This window comes from Thunnus albacares, chromosome 11, assembly GCF_914725855.1.
Source record: "Thunnus albacares chromosome 11, fThuAlb1.1, whole genome shotgun sequence".
NCBI lineage: Eukaryota > Metazoa > Chordata > Actinopteri > Scombriformes > Scombridae > Thunnus > Thunnus albacares.
Genome location: NC_058116.1, coordinates 22217122 through 22238392, shown reverse-complemented (window position 1 = coordinate 22238392; position 21271 = coordinate 22217122). Strand labels below are relative to the sequence as shown.

At 38.5% G+C, this 21271-nt stretch overlaps 1 protein-coding gene across 6 annotated transcripts in view; it reads right to left on the bottom strand.

Annotated features, from left to right (window-relative positions):
- The window catches only part of stxbp5l (syntaxin binding protein 5L), a 159543-nt gene that overhangs the window by 20164 nt on the left and 118108 nt on the right, over positions 1-21271 (bottom strand). For 3 of the 6 annotated variants that reach the window (XM_044365755.1, XM_044365756.1, XM_044365759.1), the window contains exons 17-21: positions 20818-20943; positions 17938-18089; positions 13498-13563; positions 6501-6605; positions 2616-2669 (exon numbers count right to left, since the gene is read on the bottom strand). In XM_044365755.1, the coding sequence (XP_044221690.1) occupies positions 2616-2669; positions 6501-6605; positions 13498-13563; positions 17938-18089; positions 20818-20943 (503 nt within the window). The remainder of the gene's footprint in view (positions 1-2615; positions 2670-6500; positions 6606-13497; positions 13564-17937; positions 18090-20817; positions 20944-21271) is intronic. The other 3 variants (XM_044365757.1, XM_044365758.1, XM_044365760.1) reach the window with 2 other exon arrangements.

Genomic DNA, 21271 nt, shown 5'->3' with positions numbered 1-21271 from the left:
GTTGCACCGCCATGTTTCTACAGTAGCCCAGAACGGACAAACCAAACACTGGCTCTAGAGAGGGCCTTTTGCATTTTTTGTGAGTTTTGCAGCCACCGTAGGTTCTCCTACAGTAAGGTTTTCATTTGGTTGCAATCTGCAACCTCACTGCTAGATGCCACTGAATCTTACACACTAGTCCTTTAATAGTACAACTCAGTATTATACTACATGACCTATGAAGATGGATATTTTTGTAACGTAAGAAAAGCAAGCCGATGTTGATAAATCAGTTTGTCAACAAGAGAGATGGTAGTGAGGGAAAAAGGGAAAGCCAAAGTGAGTGACAAAAGGCTGTAGAGTGGCTTGTAGTAAGTATGAGCAGGGAGGAGAAAGAGATGCTAGGGCAACAGAAAAGAGAGGAAAATGTGGAGGCAAATTGTGAGTGCAGTCTCATCCAGTCTGTGCCAGGGAACATTAATGAAAATCAAAAGAAAAAAAGAAAAAATAATACAGAACATGCTAGTTTCATCTCCACTTTGTTTCTTTTTTTCCCTTGTGAACTGGCAGAAAACCTTTTTAGAAGAAACTGTTTATTCCTTTTTAAGGCCAGAAGATATAGTGCTAACCATTGTAATGTAATCTAATGTAATCAGTCCAAATAAGTTGTTTGGCCACACAATCAGCTACAAATGGTGTTGACAGGAAACACTTGTTACTTTCTGGAATTGTAGCTTTACATGGCCTTGCCTCAGGGACTGAGTTCGTTGGAAGCTTTGTCCTTACTTAATGTAGAGTGCTTGTGTGTGTGTGCAAAATAATTTGTTTAGAGCCAAACCTCGTTAATGAGACAAAGAAAAGCAGAGCAGTATTGTGTGGATCGGGTGCACTCTGATTCCTGGTTGGTCACAGGTCAGCCAGCAAGACAAAAAAAGCTGCCAAGACAGTTGTAATTAACGGCTTCGTGATATCTACGCCTGAGTGCTCTCATTCTCACTTATCTTGAGAGATGAGTAAATAAAACAGTGCCCTTTTCCTCAATCCCTGTGGCAGGAAAACCAGCCCCAACTCCAAGTTAAAACTATTTGGGGTTGACAGCAGGGTCTGATCAAAGCTTTCCCCCTTTTCAGCCTTTTCTCTATGAAATTGTCCTCTGTGGAGCCTCATGAAGCACAGAGATAATTAGCATTGTGCTAATTAGTTCAGGCAGTGTTCCCTTGTCACTGCCCTCTTAGTATTTGGCACTGATCATATGTCTGTCATATCAAATCCAAGTCCCCTGTTCAGCCGGTTGATGCACAAATGATTCGATTTCAAAGTGAAGATGAAAAACTCCAGGGTGCCACCCAGTCCGTGTGCAACACCCGGCCAGTTTCTCAGCAGGATGGACCAAGGCAATGCAAAGATCGAATGCTGGAGGTAATACTGGGTCGACCAATCCGAGAGCCACACAATGACACCATTGTGTGTCTGGTATAATGTTTTGTTATTGTGGATTTCAAACAGAGATGCAGCATATCAGTAATTTGGCCTGGAATGTTCTGCAGGAAACTGGTACATAGCAGAAAGAATGTAACTGTACCTTCACACACATACGCTCCCAACACACAGATTACTTCACTTATTAATTTAAGAGTACGCACACGCACACACACAGACACACACACACAAACACACAAGTGTTCTTTTCCGTCAAAATATTTTGTTGTTATTACCCCCGGCTGTTAAGAGGTTCATATTGTTGCTATTAATAAGGTAGAAGATTAGCATTTTTGCCCCTTTACTGACAATAAGCATCCTATTGCCACTTCAGGGGCATGTTTGAACCTCAGTCAATTTAATGAGCTTAACTTAAATGTTCCCTTGTTGATAAAACTAAATATGTAATTAAGGTTGTTTTTTTCAAACTCTCATTTTAAAATCTGTGTTAATGTTCTCACTCTCACTATTGCTGCAAAAATAAAAACATTTTTTCATACCTGTCAGATAAAGAAAGGTGATTATTAAATGAGGGAAGTCACAGGAATAAGTAGGCACTGGTACATGTTGTGTTAAAGAAGCAGACGTTGTTTGGAGGGGACAGCACATGGGACACTGCAGAAGCAGAGCAAAGGGAAACCTGTGATTGTGATGTGTATGCAGTTAGAGATGCATGGGGAGAACGCTCAGTTGCTGTAATGCAGATGATCCAGTCAAAATGGGGAAAAGACTGTTTAAGAAAGAAATGATCCAGTTACAATGAAAGAAGTAGCGAGTGATCCAATCACTGTAGAGCAAGGCTGTCAATGGAGGAAAGGTTGAGTAAAATCAGAGGATGGTCCAATCATGATAAAGCGAGAGAAAGCCTCAAATTTAAATATGGGCATGAGTTACAAATCACCTTTATAAACACTTGCAAAATGTAGAAGAAAGGAATACAGAAGATTTAAAACAAATAAAAAGACATTAAAGGGGCAAAATGGACGAACACTTCAGGCCGTCTGGTTGAACAGGAGTAAAGAGAGTGACAAGGAAACTGAAAGAAGAAATTTGGAGTGAGAATAAGAAATACTAAAGTAACATAAAAGCCGAGAAAACATGACAAAAGCAGAAACTAAATGACTCAAAGGAAAACTGTTGGCTTTCGCCTACCGTACCAAGATCAGTCTTAAGATCTGTTGGCAGACTTAACTTTCTGCCGGGTCCCTTTACTGAAACAAAAGAATAGGAAACAAAGCACCAGTTAATCTCTTCAAATAAAAAAGAATAAAAAGAATTGAAAACAAAACAAAACAAAACAAAAAAAAATATTAAGTAGGTGTCAAACAATGACAAACTAAAGTGAAAATAAATAAATAAATAAATAAATAATGGAAATCACTCAAATAACAAAGAACCAGAACATGCAAATCGGTGCAGTTGCACACAGCAGGCATATTTCAAAATGCATGCTCCATTGCTGTCCCAGGCCAGTGCTCCCAGCAATCTCTACAAGATCAATGATACCCATACTGGGTTAATGTAAAGAACTTGTACTGGACTAAATAATCGAGCACTTGGAGCAGGTTTTATCTTTTGTCTGTTATTTACATTAAGTACTGAGCATACAACTAATGGTTATTGTCTTGTTGGGCTGCAACAAGCCAAGAAGAACATACTTTCATTAACTCAAATTGTCTGACATTTAACAAAAGTCTTCACTGAAATATGTCAGTTTTATGTGAATCTTTGTTTGGCTTTAACGTTCCAGTAAAATCAGATTGCTACGGCCTGGGATGTGTGACATGGAAGCACAAATAAACAGGGTGACACCACAGGGTGTCAATACAAAAATCACAGTCAGACACTGGAGGCAACAAAATAACTTTTTTACAACATTTTGCAAGCATTTCGCAGTAAGTAGAGAACTGCAAAGGTCGAACTTGAGATGTCATGAGTCAGTTTCCCCCTCAAAAAGAAGTCAATATTTCATTGTTTCTTTGTGTTGAATGATTAACTTGACATGTGGAAGACACAAGATGGTGTTTACATGACGCTTGATAAATTTCATGACCGTGGGGAAAACAGCATGACCATGAATTTGTAGTATTTATAATTCCAACCATTTAAAAATCACTGAAGAGTTGGAAAAAAACCAAAGGAAACATAAAATGATTCCTTTGAAAAAAATGTTGACTCAGGTTTCAATCCCTCTGCCGTGGAGTACCAAACAAAAGATTACAGTAAAGGACATGACTAGTGGCTGAGGTAATGGTAGAATTTCTTAATCTAGTGTAATGAATTCCACATGTACAGTTTATTTGCTATGAAGGGCCTTGTGGGCAGCTCAGTACCAACGGTCGTTTTGAGGGAAAATATACTGTATTTCCTGTGTTGCGAAGGAAATAAGGGTGTTGTGGTTCTCTAATTGGATTACTCAATCAGTGAATTTCTGTTTGCATTTTTTTTCCCAGGAACAAGTAAAGCCTTTCAGATTAGTGTTGCTAATGAGATAATAGATGAGCTGTGTGTGTGTGTGTGTGTGTGTGTGTATGTGTGTGTGTGTGTGTTTCATAATAAACCATAGTGGCCAGATGCTGCTGCAACCATATAAAATATGCAGTGTTAGAGATACAATGACAAGAGAAGATACTCTCATAATAAACCTGTTACACACAGATGGTTCTTCTATTCAATAGCTCATTGGCTGCATTAATGCTTCATAAAATGTATTTAAAACAAAATAAATAGGTGGGATTGATAAGAGGAGCCAAAGGGTTGTTCATTGTGAATATGAACAATAACCAACCAAACACTGCATGTATTAACATTCATTATCATGTTTTTTGTAACCATTTTTTCACTTTGTTTCGAAATGACATTTTTACAAGATCTGTGTTGATTAATAATATTATTAATATGTACTAATTTATGTGCTTTCTTTTCTATGTTGTTGGTTACATGACAATATTAAAACAATTGTATGACAACAGTTTATGTTGGACTAGCCCAATCTATGACCTCAGCAGCTACTCTGTGATTTGGTCACACAGTGTTTCCTATGCAAACCTGCATATGCAATTCTTTACTCAACAAATTCAATCACTTTTCATGTGTACAAACAAGTAACACCATTAAGGCCTTACAGGAGAGACTGTCTGAAAATGTATGCCACTATCCCCATATTTAAATGAATATCATGCTTTGCTCATATGACGGCTGGCTTTTCACCCCACCTTAAAGTGTGGCTGTTCGGAACAGCTATAAATGCTTTTGCTTTTGGACGTGGTCGGATGAATGCCCTCTTATCAAGTATAATAGCACCCTTTTCCAGCAGCAGGTTGCATCTTTACGGGTGTTTCTGTGATCTCACAAATGTCTAATATTGGCCTGGAATAACTAAAATGTTTGTGTCAGGGAAAAACTAACATTCAAATCCATCATTTCCACAGTCTGTGCTTCTCTTCTCTGTTCTTCTTCTCTGCACCTCTAACTGATAGCATGCCGGGACAGTGGCAGATGCAGTCTGTGAAACTACTGGATTTGCATGTTGGTTTCCCCATGGGAAAACATCATCATCAAAAGATAACAGTGAGGTATTTTATAAATAATTAAATAAATCATAAACCAAAATGATGGACAAATGGTGATGGCACTAGATGAAAAGTCAGGGGATTATCAAAGTCATTATAATACATAATTTAGAGACTTTGAATATTTGTAGCACGTTTCATCAAATTGTTGTCAAGATATTTCACTCTGAATGACTAATTACAACCTCATGGTGGCATGGTGGGCTTAATTCTCTGGGTACCATTAATGTCTCTACAAAATTTCATGGCAATCCATCCAAGAGTTGTTGAGATATTTTAGTCTGACTAACTGACTGCGTCCACAGAGCCACGACTAAAAAGACAAACACGCTGCGGGATTAAGCGTTTAAAATGAATGTTTTGGTTTTTTCCCCTAAGGTTTGCATAGGGAACACTATATGACTTAATCATACTAACATATGGAGTGCTGAGGTCACAAATAAGGTTAATGTTGGACTTGATCAGGCCACAACACTGATAAACAAAGCAAGCTAAAGTCGTATTTATCAGCAACACAGCCGGCCACATAGAGGGCACCATGCAGTTAGAGACGAGACAGTGATGAATGTTAGCCCAGAGGACAACAAGATGAGATTGTGGGTTTATTGACACACAGTCAGAAAGACACAATGAGAGAGATTCTGAGCGCAACAGTCTAGTAAAGTAACATGTTTCCATTTCAATGACAAAGATGTGTGGTTCCAGTGGAGGCACGATGATTAACACCACAGAAAATGAAGCACTAGAGGCACTGATGAGTGAGGAGGAGAAGTACCCGGCTGGAATACAACCCCTTCCTCTTTTCAAGCCCGCCTGCCTTGCAGCATTGCTGAATGATGAAGGATCCAAGGTCAAAGCCCAGATCTGGCACATACAACAAAGATCACAATGTCTACCCAACTGCAGCTGGAGTAGCGAGCACAATGACACAATGACAAAGCTGCGACAGACGGCCTACTACTAGAAACACAGTCCCTGTCAGCTTGTTTACACTGCAAGCAACTTGGTTGATGGGTCACTCTATTATGACCGATTGTGGTGCGAGAGGGCCTGATTGCATCCGTATGATGAACCGCAACATTTTGATCATGAGGGGAAGATCTGTTCTGTATGAAACTTGGCGAAACAAGGAAGTGAGAAAGTCTACTTTTGCTCTTGATGATTATAACCATGACATTCCACAATGGCCAGCTTTTTAAAGGCCAACAATGATAATCAAATACATTACCCAAAGTTCCACATTACGGTGGCTCTGTAAGGTATGAATGTGTTTCTGGTGTTTTGCTGATAGTATTGCTCACAGTGTGGAAGCAGAATTAGCATGCAAGGTGCAACATCGAACCAAACACCTGTCCAAAAACAACCCAATAATCCCCTCTCCCTCCCTTGTTGCATTATTGCCATACAGTACAAAACCACAAGCAGATGTCTATGAAGGGGCCGAGATCTGTGAGACATCCCTCATCTTACCATTGTCCAGTAAGTAAAAGACTGGACTGTAGTGGCTGGCCCTCAGACTGGCCACAGGCTCTGGCAGGACGCGTGGGTCATTGTGAAGGGAGGTTGGGTAATGAACTGGAATAGGAGATCCAACAGAACAGACACAGACTTTTCAGGGCAACAAGGGAGAGACAAACACAATGGGTGAACTGGGAAAAAGAGAGACTTGCCGGTAACAGGAAGGAAAACAGTTGAGAGGTTATGAAAACAAAAGGGTTAATAGGAAAGTTAAGGGCAACACTATTCAACCAGCAATACGATACTTAAACATTAACAAGCACAACTATTACTATCACAAACAACAGTACTACTACAACTGCTATCACTACCAACTACCACTACCAACTACCACTACCAACAATACTAACTACCAGTTAGTATTGTTTTCTAACCTTACCAGACACAAATCAGTCATCCATCTCTTGGAATAGAAACATTTTCAGTTTAACTACATCTACTGTCTCCACCAGCTCCATACAGTCACTACGTCCTCCAGCTTTATTATTCATTTGTCACTGTGACCTGAAGTGACATTCCAAGCTCTGACTGGGCTTTTAAACCATTTTTATACATGTATTATTTAATGGTCATCATCAAATACTTTTTTCATAATAGAAAATCAAAGAGAAGCTAAACCCAAAGGCAGTGTGTCAATATATATATATTTTTTTTCCAGTGCTCATGTTGGTTACCCAGCACCTGAGACAGGGATTAAAAAAAAACATTTGACTGCAGAAATGTGAGTGAATGGAACCAGTGGGATCAGTATCAGATAAGAGTACGACAACAGATAAAACAGCGTTTTTGTGACTTCTTTCATTTTTGGTCTTAGGGCCTCAACAGGCAGAGATCAGACATCATCCGAACACACAGATCATGGAATTCTACAACCACCTGTTCCCATCAATCCTCCATTTCTATCAAAAACACAGTCACTGAGGTGAAAACAGCTGTGTGCATCAATGCTGCCTATCCAACTGGTCTGTGAAGAGTAGCACCTAAAGCACTGAGATTTAAACTGCACTAGGAATAGACCTGTGGCTGTGACAGACAACATTATATGGCAGGGCAGAATAATGCCTGCAACTGTTTTGGTTAAATATGAAATTTGGTGCGGCAGGACTGGGTAAAATATGCAATTCTCTAAAAAGGAAGATATCTAAAAAGAGTTTATGCAACCACAAAAAAGCTTGAACTGTGTCTTCCTATATTCCCAGCTTTGGCAGCAAAATGAATTCACTATTATTCACTTGGAGAAAAATCTTTTGGTTGAGAACTTTCAAAATACCAGTTGTACCACGATTTGAGTTGTATCTGCACATCACAACTTATTGTGTGAATCATTATGTTTCAAGATATTACAGTAACTTTATATACAATTTTTAAGTTTTGGTTAACAAAAAGAGGACCTAATACATTACCAATGTAAATTACATGCTTAGTTATGCATCTACAATAAACTATAAGTAACTTCAAAACATTTTAGCATTTTAAGGGTTGTAAGACAGCTTGATATAAACAAACACAATATTTGAACATTTAATTATCAACATTATACATATAATACCATATAATGGTTTATGAGTGCTCATATAATGTATGGGTAACTATACCAGAGCATCATGAGGCAGGCTTTGTTGAAAAACTGTTGGTAGGCTTATTTTAAGTTGTATTAAACCACATTGTGCCACATGGAGCTGAGCAGGTGGCATCAGCACACTGCATACTTTCAGCGATCACCTCCTCCCTTTCTACCTTGATGTGCACACTGCTAAATATATCCTGCCAGGTCAGGCACCACTCACTGGCATCTCAGCTTGTTAGTCCATCTCATGACTGGAACTGGCCCTGCTACAGTACAGCCACACATGGCATAAAGCCCCCTGAGGAAATGTAATGCATAACCCCAAACCAAAACAATAGACCTCAGGAAATAAAAACAGAAAGATGACGGGAAAGATGTGAAGGGAGACAGCTTTAAAGCAGGAGAAGGGCAAATTACTGGGCCTAATGATAAAAGGAAGATAGGAAAAAAGGTCAGGAAAAAGAGAGGGAAAGATGTGTGAAGGAGAGGTGGGAGAGACACCTGCAGTTATTGACACACAGGGTGAATACGGAAGATGGCTGACTTCTTTAATAAGCTGTCCACAGTCTGTATACGGCCTTGAACAGACATAGCACACCTGGTGTGCCGGGACAACCAGACAGCCTCTAATGGCCACAGAGAAGGGTGGAATTTGATATTCAGCAGAAGGAAACAAACCATGAACTCTTCGCCTGTCAAGCAGAGCACAGCTGTGGTTCCACAGCCATAACTAGTTTGAATGCACTTTGACTTAAATGTTATATCACTCCTGCAATAATACTGAAGAATGCTTTAAGCTGACAAAAACATCTAGAAAACCTGTTGAAAATTGAATTGTTAAACAGACATTTTAAATTAGATCTCACTTCTTTCAATCCTGATTGCAGATTGTAAGTCTGAAACTGTACTCTGCTGAATTAAAGCTTCTGCCTTTTGCCCCCATTGGCTGAACGTTAAAGTGAACCAGACATTTGATCACACTGTGCTGTTTTGTAACTGTCCCAATGCTTTTCATCCATCTCTTAGTCTCCATTATTCTTCCTTTCTCCCATCTCTGTAATTAGCAAATGACAAGCCTGTAATGCGACAGAATGACCATGACCTAGTCCACATCACAATGCTGAAAGACTCTCTGCCAAGACAGCAAAGAACATCTTGTCCTGGTTTTGTTATTCTGTTCTTATACTCTCCTTAAGAGGCTGAAAGGCAAGACTGGAGAGTACTAATGTAAGTACAGACAAGGACAGCTTTTAAAAAGACAAAGTTCAAGGGTGTGACAACCAATATCTGTATCATCCTGGACAATATGGATAGAGGAAACCATGGAAGTGGATTAGCTGGATAAAAGTCTTGGACATCAAACACATTAATTTGAAGTGAATTTGTATTCATACTGCTGTAAAAGTGTCTCAATTTAGAGTATTAAGTGACTTCTACCAAGGACTTCCAATATGGACAGGTCTCTGGAATAGCTTCAGCAGAAACATAACATGTCATATATTATTTTTATAACTCGTAATCACCGAATATAAAAACTGTCTGAGGAACGTTACGAATATTATCAAAGGGGGGAGGATGGTTTATGTTACATTATTTTTTCTTTTAGCTGGAGGGAAAGTAGTGTGACTTTTTTGGAAGAGTAGTGGAAGATCAAGGCCTTTTACCTTTTTCTCATCCTGGATTTATGTTTTATTTAATTTCATTATATTTTCATTTCAATTCAAATAGTTAAGCTAAGTCAAAAAGATATCTCTGTATCAGTGATTTATATTCCCCATCAAAATCAGATTGCAGGGCCACTGTTTCAGGTTCAGCACTAACAGAATAAACATAGATTGTTGTGGTTGTTAGTGAAATAACATTATTTCTCCACAGAGCATGTCATTTTTCACCCGTCGACAGCAGTTTCTACCTTTATTTTATTCCACATCATAATAGAAAACAGTACTACAGCGTGGCATACAAAGTTAGCCTATGACATAATTCTTTAGTTTAGCATCACACATCGCCATCTTGCTCTGTAGTGAATGAATTTAAATGAAACATGTTGACTTTTGTTGTTTTCAGTTTGGAATGTTAATGTGATGAATTAATTCATGAACACATGTTTACTTCGGTCCACAAATTATCTGAACACACACACTTCAATCTGTTCTCCACACTGTTACCAAGACACTTAGAGCTTGGATTACATACCTCACTTTGTGCCTAAAACCACATCAGTTGAGTGCAGATCCAGAGTTATGTGGTACCCTAAATTCCAGCATGTGCCACATCTGCAACACTTGTCCATGCGACTAATGCATTATGTAACTGGTTATGTTATGACAGACAGTCAGACTGATCTGAGCAGCTGGATATTTTTTAAACATTTAATTTTGTCTGCCATAAATATATTTTATTATATTTCAATTATAAATATATTATTTTGCCATATTTGGGGTAGGGTCATGGTTTTTAAAAAAATGAAATATAACAATCCTACCTTGGCCACCCTTACAATCTTTTTACTGTCCCTAAAAGAGATTCACTTGCTGATATAAAAAATATGGATATTTCTTTTATGTGTGCATGGAAAACCTCCAAAAAAAAAAAAGGAAGGGGAGGTAAAAGGGTAAAATATCTGTTTGGTGCCATTCATTTTGTCATTTTCTTATTTGGCTTGAAAATGAGGCTTTTTGCCTGCACAGCCGAAATATAACAGCACTGCTCACTTGCGTTGTCCTCCATCACGGAGCAGCAGCATGTTTTGAAAGCCAAAAATCACAGGACCTGAAGGAGTAATCTCTGAGTCACTGAGTCATTGTTGAGTCACACTTTTCAGCCTCCTGCGGATACAGTACATTGGTTTTTCTACGCTACTGGGCAACAATATGCTTCCTTATGTGTTATATCTGCAAGTGAGCATCGGTTGGAATATTATGAAAGGTTTTATTCGTCAGTTTGTACAAACCCAGCCTTCGAGAGAGGAATTGCCAGGTTATTAGGAAGGAAGCATTTGTGTGTCCCTGTGACTGGGAGCTACAATGTAGATCTCCCATGGCAACTATTCTCCAGTGATGGACCACAATAAGAGTCATTCAAAGACATGCTGGGTTTTGACCCATGAGGCCCAAAATGGGGCAGCGTGGGCTCACAACCTGTAAGGACAGCTGTAGAGCTTGCATTTTCTGTCAGTTAGGCAGCGGGCAACAGCAGCAACCTTGGTGGAGGCACCCTATCAAATTATTTTTACAGAAGCACATGAAAACAGCATCAGACTAATTGAATATTTGCACAGAATGGCACCATCCTCATACTCCAGCATTCACAAACACCTCAGGATAAATGTATGAATTTATCACCGGCTAATGATGTCTTATTACACCGAAATCCTTGTTGGTAAGAAAAACACTGTTTCACTGTGCCTCTGTCTAGTTTAACAAAATCATATTTTGAGTTCTTAAACATCATCCACCTCCCCCTTCAGGATCACATTTTCACAGAACTCCTATTACTTAATCGCAAAGAGTTTCAAAGTTCCTAATTATATTTTTCTGTTGGAAGGCTTGACATAGTGAGTTTTATTTCTGAAGATTCAGGAAGATACTGTTCAAATGTGTGTTATTTTCCCTGAAAACCTTCTCAAAAGCACAAATTGGCCATCAAGGCAAATATTAGAAAGAATCACACAGTATGACAGAAATAGTCGACTCTTCTCATACACATCTGCTTTTATGTCATCTAAAACTGTGGGGAAAACCTCTAACTGTATGTCAGTTTCATTATATTGTAAATACTACAGAAGTTTCCCTATAAATAGCCTACTTAGTATGTATTATCTATGACTTACTTTATCTATTGTCTGTTACATGTGAAAAAAAAATATTCTGAACTAAACTGACACATCAGCTTATTCACATTAGTGGTAAACCTAGCCGGTTTACAATAAATTGTTCGGAAATTAAAGCTTTATTGCAGACAGAGCCTTGAGGTTTCGGCAGACCACCTTGGCAGTGTCTTAAGCACAGATTTAAACACACTTACTTACTTACTCTCCATTTGACCTTTAAGTTCAGAATTTGCTGAGATGAAGTGTTTTCCCATGACAGATACAAAGTGCCTGATGGGAACTGCTCTTATCTCTTTCTCTCCCCATTATGCATTTATGTTTCTTCCTCTGCAACCACCACAACATAATCTCTGTTCATCTGCTCTCTTTGCAACCACACAGACCACAACATGAACAAACTCATAATTTAAACTCTCATCATTTGCATCCAACCTTTACTCAGTCACTTACTTGTGATCTCTTATACTGTCTTATGATCTATGATATTCATCATGGGACACTGTCCTCCCATCTCAAGCAAATCTCTTACACTTAACTTCCCCATCTATCATCACATTTCCAATGTGTGATCCTGTTATAATAAATATAACATCGACTGCAACATGAAATACATTTACATTATATGTTTCATCACACCATTCCCCTCTATAGATGGAAGTCTATTTCATAACATTACACATCCTGTAGCATCTAATGCAAGTCAAGCACTGCTTTACTCTGACATGCCAGCAAATATTTAACTGACAGCAGTGTACATGAGGTTTTTATAATATATTATGGATGGTAAAAATAAATATTTAACACTAAGAACTGTTCTGATCTGACAAATATTTAAGCCGTGATTTTATAAAATGATGCAGGTTACTGCCATATGTTAGCTGCCGGTTAACAACACTGCCGCCAGCTGTATCAACACCTGCTTAAGGCAAACATTCAATTGGGGCTGATTACTTTAGTCATCCTTATCACTATATTTTGCTTTATTTATCTTTCATTTTCTCCCTCTCCAGGAACAGGCCTTCTGGCTACGTTTGTGTTATCCCAGCTCCTTCACCACAGTGGCAGAATATATGATTAGAATCCAAGAGGAGAGTTGAACAAACTTAGTCAAAGAGGCATAAAGAAAGAGGGAAAGCAGATTAGAGGTGTAGTCTTTTCTGTTGCTTACCTTTGTGAAATCATTCATCATTACACAACACAGAAATAAAGGAAAACCCATATGGACATGCCAAATGTATCAGATAAACCAAACAATTGGATAACTACTACTTCCAGCACTTTCTCACTGTTTCTACTATGCTATTACACCACTGAACATGAGTTGCCATTATAAACAGCTGTCATTCACATCAAGTGAGGATGCTCTGGGGATGGGTGAGGTGTCCACAGGCTGCATACTGAAGGTGTTGTTCAAGTTTAAAGACAATGGCATCCCAGCAAAGCATCACACTGCCAATCACAGGAGACATTTCCATACGGGAAAGGTGGACTTGATAGTGACTGGTGTGTGTGTGTGTGTGTGTGTGTGTGTGTGTGTGTGATCACGTTACCTGAGGTGGGCGACTTGCTTCTCTCCATGTCAATGGACTGCTGGTTGTCAGAGAGTTCAGTAAGGCCTGCCGCAGCCAATGGCAGCCGAGAGGAGGAAGAAGTAGAATACACACAGTTTGTCAAGTCATTTTAATATCATCCGTTGTACAAATTTAGCAGAAATCAGCTCGGTTGGTATCAGCCACGCACAGCCCCAAGAAAGAAGCTTAGCCTAGTTCAATCCGGTTATCATTTTTTGGTAAATTGCATTATCAAATTTATCAAATCCCAGCATTTATTTGTAAAGGCATCATATTATGGGGATTAAAGTCTTTGCTGATATTTGACATTTGGTTTTTTTGTCTTTTATAGATTTCTTGGGATCCATTCCAGGAGCAGAGTGGCTGATTCCTGATGTGACCTGCACTACAATCACTTCAATCTATTTATAGACCTACATTTTAGATTTTCAACCATATTGCATTGAAATGTCTACATGGCCATAACTGGGCATATACAGTATGTAGTGCAAATCTCATGATGAATTGGCATATACAATCAAAATACAAAACAGAACAAACACAAATATGATCAAGATCTGATCATATCTGATCACATGCAACAAGCACAGGCCATAATGAGAAGTCATACCTACTTTTACCTACCTACTTCTTTTTTAATACCACCACAAGTGCTTAAATTTCAAATTCTTGTTCCTTTTAGTCTGACTTCAAATGTGGGGTGTTTTAGCTGTGTTAATTATGGCTTCATTAATAGCTTCACTGAATCGTCACAGTTCAAAAAATTTGGATTAATTTAATTAATTCTCTTCAGTTTTTAGCCAAACTGAACTAGGCTTCATTCACCCCACTAACTATGCTTCAGTTCAAATATACATCAAATGGATCATATAATATTTATAACTGCCCTTACTTAACAGACTCAAAGGAGTGGCTCTCTTTCTGCAAAGGACATACCGTTGGACATGACTGGAATCAGTTTTATATGGTGAAATACATATATATATATTTTGCTGTGAGACTAGAAACAACAAGTTTCATTCCAATCATCTCTTTGGTTTGTCCCCTTTGCTTTCACTCCACATCAATCATCTCCGATCTCTATGGCAACCATTTCTACCAAAACACTGCCCCAACCCCCCCACTGCCCTCCCCCCACACACAGAGTCCCACAGCCTTTAGGAAGGCCTGACTTACTCTGATAGGATGTACGAATCCTTTTCTTTGAATCTGAATAAAAGTTAGACAGGCCACGCATGCAAAACTCTGTCAGGCAGGCCCGCATGCCCACACCAGCAGCCACAGAGTCACCAATAGATGGGAGGAGGAGGGAGGAGGAGGACGGGAGGGAGGAAGGGAGGGAGGGAGTGATGGAAGTGAGGAAGGGGAAAGGATGGAGTGAGTGGAAAGGATGGAGGACAAAGAGTGTAGGTACAAAGGAGATATTAGGGAGGACAGGTAAGGTGGGAAAGAGGGAAAGGTGGCATCAGTGGAAGGCAGGTAATATAGGTGAAAAGAAAGGAAGGAAAGAGGGAAGATGATGGTAAGAGGTATGGTGACAGAAGTGAGGTAGGGTAGAATAAAAGGATGGTGAGAGGAGATAAAATAAAGGACAGAAGGAAGGAGAAAAAGAAAGCGAAGGAAAATTAAGAGAGGAAGGATGGATGGAGAATTAAGCGAGGCAAGCAAGGGAAGGAGGTAAGGAAGGAAAAAAGGAGGGAAGGGAGAGAGAGAAGAACACACAGGCTTAGAGTGGAAAAGAAAGTGAGAGCAAGCAGCAACCGAGTTAGTGTCAGGGAAGGACAGACATGATATACCCGCTACCGTAGCAAACCCCACAAACGTTGATGTGACTGGTCAGTTGCACAAGACATGAACTACTGACTTAGCAGGGAACATACCATTACTTACAAAGCAGCATCAAAAGTACTTTATGTGAAAAACATTCCATTTTAATTATGTGCTCTCTGCCATAAGTCTACTGTCCTCACGTATTCATCCTGTTATTAATAATGTATTACATTGTAAATGGGGAATCACACCTAAAATGATAAATAATTAAGCATTATTTTATGACATGAATACATTAAATTTGTTTGACATATATGTATAGTATACACATATACATATGTGTGGCAACAACAGCTAAAAATGTTGTGGAGAGGACAGAAAACTATGTTTTAAAAGCAAGTTGGACTATTACAAAAAGAGAATAGGCCAGCAGCATTAAGACAGTTTAGCAAGAGCCATATATTTTGTGTGGCCTTTTTTTAAAATTTTGTCTTCAGTGTTACATTAAATCCCAGTGTTCAAGATCATAACACTGCCACCTTGGGTACAGGAAAAGGACACAGTTGCCCATTTTTTTTATTTTGCATTTAATCTCCAAATTGATTTTAAAGACTCAACACAGAAAGACTCTTAAAAAAGAGAAAGTTTGGAACAATAAGTGCTGCGGTAGTCAGTAAAAGCACTTATGCAACAATGAAAAGTGTTGGCTATAAAGCCCAAGGTCATCCTTCCATCTACACTGATATTCCCCTTCACACAAATTCTGAATACCTGTGCAGAATTTTCAGCTAAACTTATGGGAATTATGTAATAAAAAGTCCAGTGCTTAAAAATGCTTTAAGGACCTTGGACATCTAAAATATTAAACTACTGGAGCAGAGGTTAGTTTAGGATCAAATAAAAAGGGTGTGGCTTGTATTTTACACAGTAATTTCTGTGTGATGGGGCTGAATATCTTTCCAATATGTGAATGTAAATAAGAGGCCATCATCAGCCAAGATCAGTAGCAAGAGAAAAGGGGGGCAGGAGTCAGGAAGTACAACAAGACTTCTGTGGCTTTTGACTACAGATCTATGCTCAAGCAAGGCTAGAAACAGAAAGGACAGAGAAATCAACGACAACATGCATAATAATGCCAACGTGGAATGACACACAGCCTGTTAACATGCACTTCATATCATAGTGCAGATCTGTGACAGGCATACTGAGATGGGCGGTTGTTTTTGTCTTTGTATGTCATTGTGTGACAGAAAAAGAAGAAAGAGAGGGAAGAGAAATTGGTTGGACTTATACAGGTTTTTGAATGCTGATTTAAATTTAATTTAATTTTTAGAATCAAATTTATTGTTGGACTATGTTTTGAGCCAGTAGCCAATGTCTCTAAATTGGAGTCTGAATGTCAATTTAGGCCATTTACTTGTTTTTTCTATCAGGTACTCAGGCACTGTTGTGTGTTTTCAGATCCTTTGCTTAAGAAAACATAGAAATACAACAATTGAAAAATACTTTGTTACAAGTAAAAAAAATCTATTTGTAATGCAAAGTTTCCCTTTTAAGGGTGTTATATCCTTAATATTATATGGAGGAAGTGGAGGAAGTATTCAGAGCCTTTATGTAAGTGAAAGTGGAGTGGCCCGAGAGTTATATCATTGTACATTATTGGTTGATTGAATTTTTTTTACTGATGCATTCATGCGTAATATGCATTTTAATATTTTAGGTGTTGGAAATGTAACTATCTTATAAACTGTTGAGTAGTTTCATTTGTAGCAATGCATCACATTTTCTAAGCTCATCATATGTTTTGTATGTCAAACTGAAGTGAACTATAGTTGTCAGATAAATGTGAAGTATAAGTGGTAAATAAAGTGGAGTATCAGTATAATTTATCAGAAAATAGAAATGCTATCAAGTACAATCAATCAAGTGCAAATACTTCAAACCTGTACTTAAATACAGTGCTTGAGTAAATGTATTTAATTACTTTCCACTGCTGTGTATTACTGATGTGTTGAGGTTTAAGCAGCACTTTTAATGTTGTATTTAGTCAAAGTGGAAATGGTTAGTTTGTAATAAGTTCATATACAGTCCGGTTGTTTAATCTTTAACAATATATCATTATGGCTGATCATATGTTTTGTAGGTAAAATCTAGTGACTATAGCTGTCAGATAAATCTAGTGGAGTACCAGTACCTCAAAATCGTACTTGAGTAAATGAGCTTAGTTACTTTGCACTACTGAGTTTAGGTTAATAATGATGATGATAATAACAATAATATATCCTTTCATCCTTGTGTGAACTCTGGTCAAAAGCCCTTAATGTGACCAATTGGTGTTGATCAGGTTAAGGGCATGGTATTGATAATTATACAGGAAATATAATCAAAACACCTGCATTATTGATTTCAGATTATTCATGACAGATCAGATTTGCCTGATATATCAGTCTAACCTTAGAAAGAAGAAAAGATAAAGAGGAAGAAGACAGAAGAAGAGAGAGTAGAGATAGAAAGAAAGAGGACAGGAGAGTAGAAAATACTGTAGATGAGACAGCGAGATCATCTGAATGTAATGACTACATCAGTGACACCTTATTGTGTGGATGTGGATGTGTGTGGCCGGATCCCAGAATTGTGTGTGCGTGCTACCTGAGGTGGACTGTCTGTTCCTGCGGGGGGAGCGGGTAAGGCGCTGGTAGGGATCGGCTGTTCCGTATAGATCCAGGGTCGACATACACAACAGGATGGTTTTCTGCAAGTAGTCCACCACCGCTAGGCCATTACAGTTCCCAAATGCCAAACTGGATGGACACACAAACACAGCAAGGAGGCAAGAGCACATGCACAGAAACACACACACACAACCACATACACACACACACACACACAGGCATTTGCATTTACACGGAGGAGAAAGGGTGTTATTCAGCTGAGACATTTACAGTGTTGTACAGATTTATTTCACCAGCTTATTCTCAGTGACAAAAGGTGGTGAATGTAGCACTATCAAATTAACTGTGACAATTTGGTATAATTACTGTCAACAAAAACCTGTCTTTATCTCTGACTGCTCGTGCTGTTGTTTTTTAATATTAGGCTCAGGCTTGGATATTTTAATAATACCAGATTTATCATGACCCCCATTGCCACCTGCTACCCCTCTCTGCTCTAGAGCCTTTGGCTTAAGTCATCAAGAGAAACTTGTTTGCAGTAATTTTTCTATTTGTCTCTGAAGGGCGCTCCAGTTGATCACGCACTGAACAGAATTAGACAACAAGTGACTCAATCAGTGGTCTTTTAATTCAGCAGTCAAAAACAAAAATACACAATAAGTACCCTTATTAAGCCTTTCAGTAGGAGCTACAAGCAACACTTAAACACAGCTTCAGTCTTTCAACATAAACAGCAAAAATACATTACATGGAAACTATGACATTCATAGTTCTAAGCCAGAGGCTCAACAGCCTTAAAAAAGTGGTGGTAAATAAAGGACTCCTTTTAGAGCCTGTCATCTGTGATATAGTGATCATAAAGGCCATACTAGCAGCTTTAAACAGTCTCCTATTTTGTTACTTACAATTTCAGAATGTCCAAAACAAACTCAACCAGCCAACTGCAAACAGTATCAATAATGTTACTGTTGTGCAAACTAATTTGGATGTTACATCCCTTAAACTCAAGCTATCAGCTATGCAACCATACTGTAATATATTATACTACTGTGTAGGTATAAATGTATAAAAAAATTGAGTAAGACTTGGGTTAAACAACAGTGAACACATCTTTTGGTATTTAGACATTCATGCTATGAAGATGACCAAAAGAGATATGTGGCCTTTGTTGAGACTTTAATGTGGCAGTGATTTATAGTTGTTAAAAATCTACACTTTCAGCCTTTGTGAAATGTGTTTTTATGTTGCTATGCTATTCATTACTGTGTTGTTGTTATATGATGTGCACTGCCACCACTTTTACAGAAGTCACTATTCTGCTTGGACTAATAATCATTATGGTCATTCAAGAACATCATATACTTAAGTGAGGTAAAAAGAAACAGAAATATTTTCTTTTCCTTTTCTGTGAGTCTAAATGAGAATGTGCGTGTGTATGTACAGGCATGTGTGTGTGTTTGTTAGAGGCAAATAATGCCCCTGCCTTGACCTACATAGACCTTTTTAAAAAAACAAGAGCCACTATTCACAGCAACACCATACACATGCTCCTAATGTCATCCAACTTCTCTTCAAAACCAACATATCTGAGTAATCCTCAATTTTTTTTTCAAAGGACTGAAATGTATTAAAAAATGTCAACCATTACTAAAGTCAGCATCAAGTTTTGTAATAACACAATAGCAAAAAGAAAGAAAGAAAAGGAAAGAAAGGAGACAGTAGACAGACACAAATTGTGACATGTAAGCCCATTTCCCATTTTCACTGGCGGTGTGGTACAGACGCCGGGGTGCGTTGTACCGTCGTTAAAGACACAATGAAATAAAACATACATTTCCCCAGTCCTGATCCTGTGTCCCTGGGCTAATGGTTCAGTTATCTCTTGTTAAATGTCAAATATGTCAAGAAAATCCCTTTTTAGTATTTTTACATCAAAATCCCTGTCTTTTCTTTTCCTGTAATGTTTCCAAATGTTTGATGACTTATTGGCTAACCGCACCCATCGTAAAAAAAACTGCACTTAACTGCTTGTGTGGGTCTAGCAGAGCAGCATCATAGGGGGAAGTGTGTGTTATATCAGTGGGTAAAAACTTGAATGAGAATGTCTAATTCATTCATTTCTCCCTCGTCTTCCTCCTCCTGATCTAATAACTCGGGTGAGGGAGGGGTGCGTGGAGGCCATCAGTCCTGAAGGATCTGAAGGATTTGATTTAAATCCCTCTTGTAATTGTACACTGCTCACATATTCTGTTTCACTTGGAAACACGTGACAGTGCAGAAGCTAAAGACTCTCTAATTTCCGTTTCAGTCCGACTTTAAATTAAATTTAGTATAAACAAGACTGTGTACAAGTTCCATCAAATTCTGAATACACACTGTAATGATTTCTTGGGGGTCATAAACCTGCTTATGAGAACACACCAATTTCTGTATTACAACTTTACAGACAGAACTATGCAGCACTGGCTTACACATCTAGCCATTTGCAGTGCTTCTGCTGTCAATTAAAAAACCTCCACAGTCTCCCAGGTGTAATTTGGTAGTGTTTTCACCAGCTGCTTCACTACCAATTATGCTGCTATAAAAGCATAAAGTTATAAAAGCAACATAAAGCTGAAAAATGTTTCTGAATGCAAGGTACCACTGCAATATGACAATCATCGAAGACCACTTTATGACAGGAATTGCAGTCCTGAGTGTAGACTACCATAGATACAGAATCAATCAGTACCATGGCTTATCCATATCCCTAATATAAACATACACATTATGGCCAAATGTGGCTCTGCTAACAAACAGACTGCAATGCATCTGGAATGACAGAAATAAAGACAGACTAATATAGAAGGTGACTTACAGGCCATAAGCAGAGTTGATGTCCAAGCTGGTGATCTGTTGTGGAGGTTCTCCATCTGTCCACAGCAACTGGATCACCAGCTCCGCCTGGTAGCCAGGTGGGACCCGAACCACCCGGTCCTTCACCCTGAAACAGACACAGAGAAGAGGTTAAAGTCCTCCATAGAAACACTGTACATACAGTGCACAGTGAGAAACTTAAACATGTCATTCGGGCATAAAGGCTTTGCATTTGTGTAACTGATCTCCTATCAAACATGTTTGGCTCGATTATAAAAATTCAATGGAAAAGTGAGTGTCAAGAATGTGCCTGTGCAATCATATATATATATATCTAAAACAATCTAAAATAGCATAGGGTAGTGAATATGTCAAAGGTATTAGACAATTTAACCATGCTGGTGTGTCTGACATCTGGTTAGGATACAAAATGATGGATCTCACCAGGTTTATGG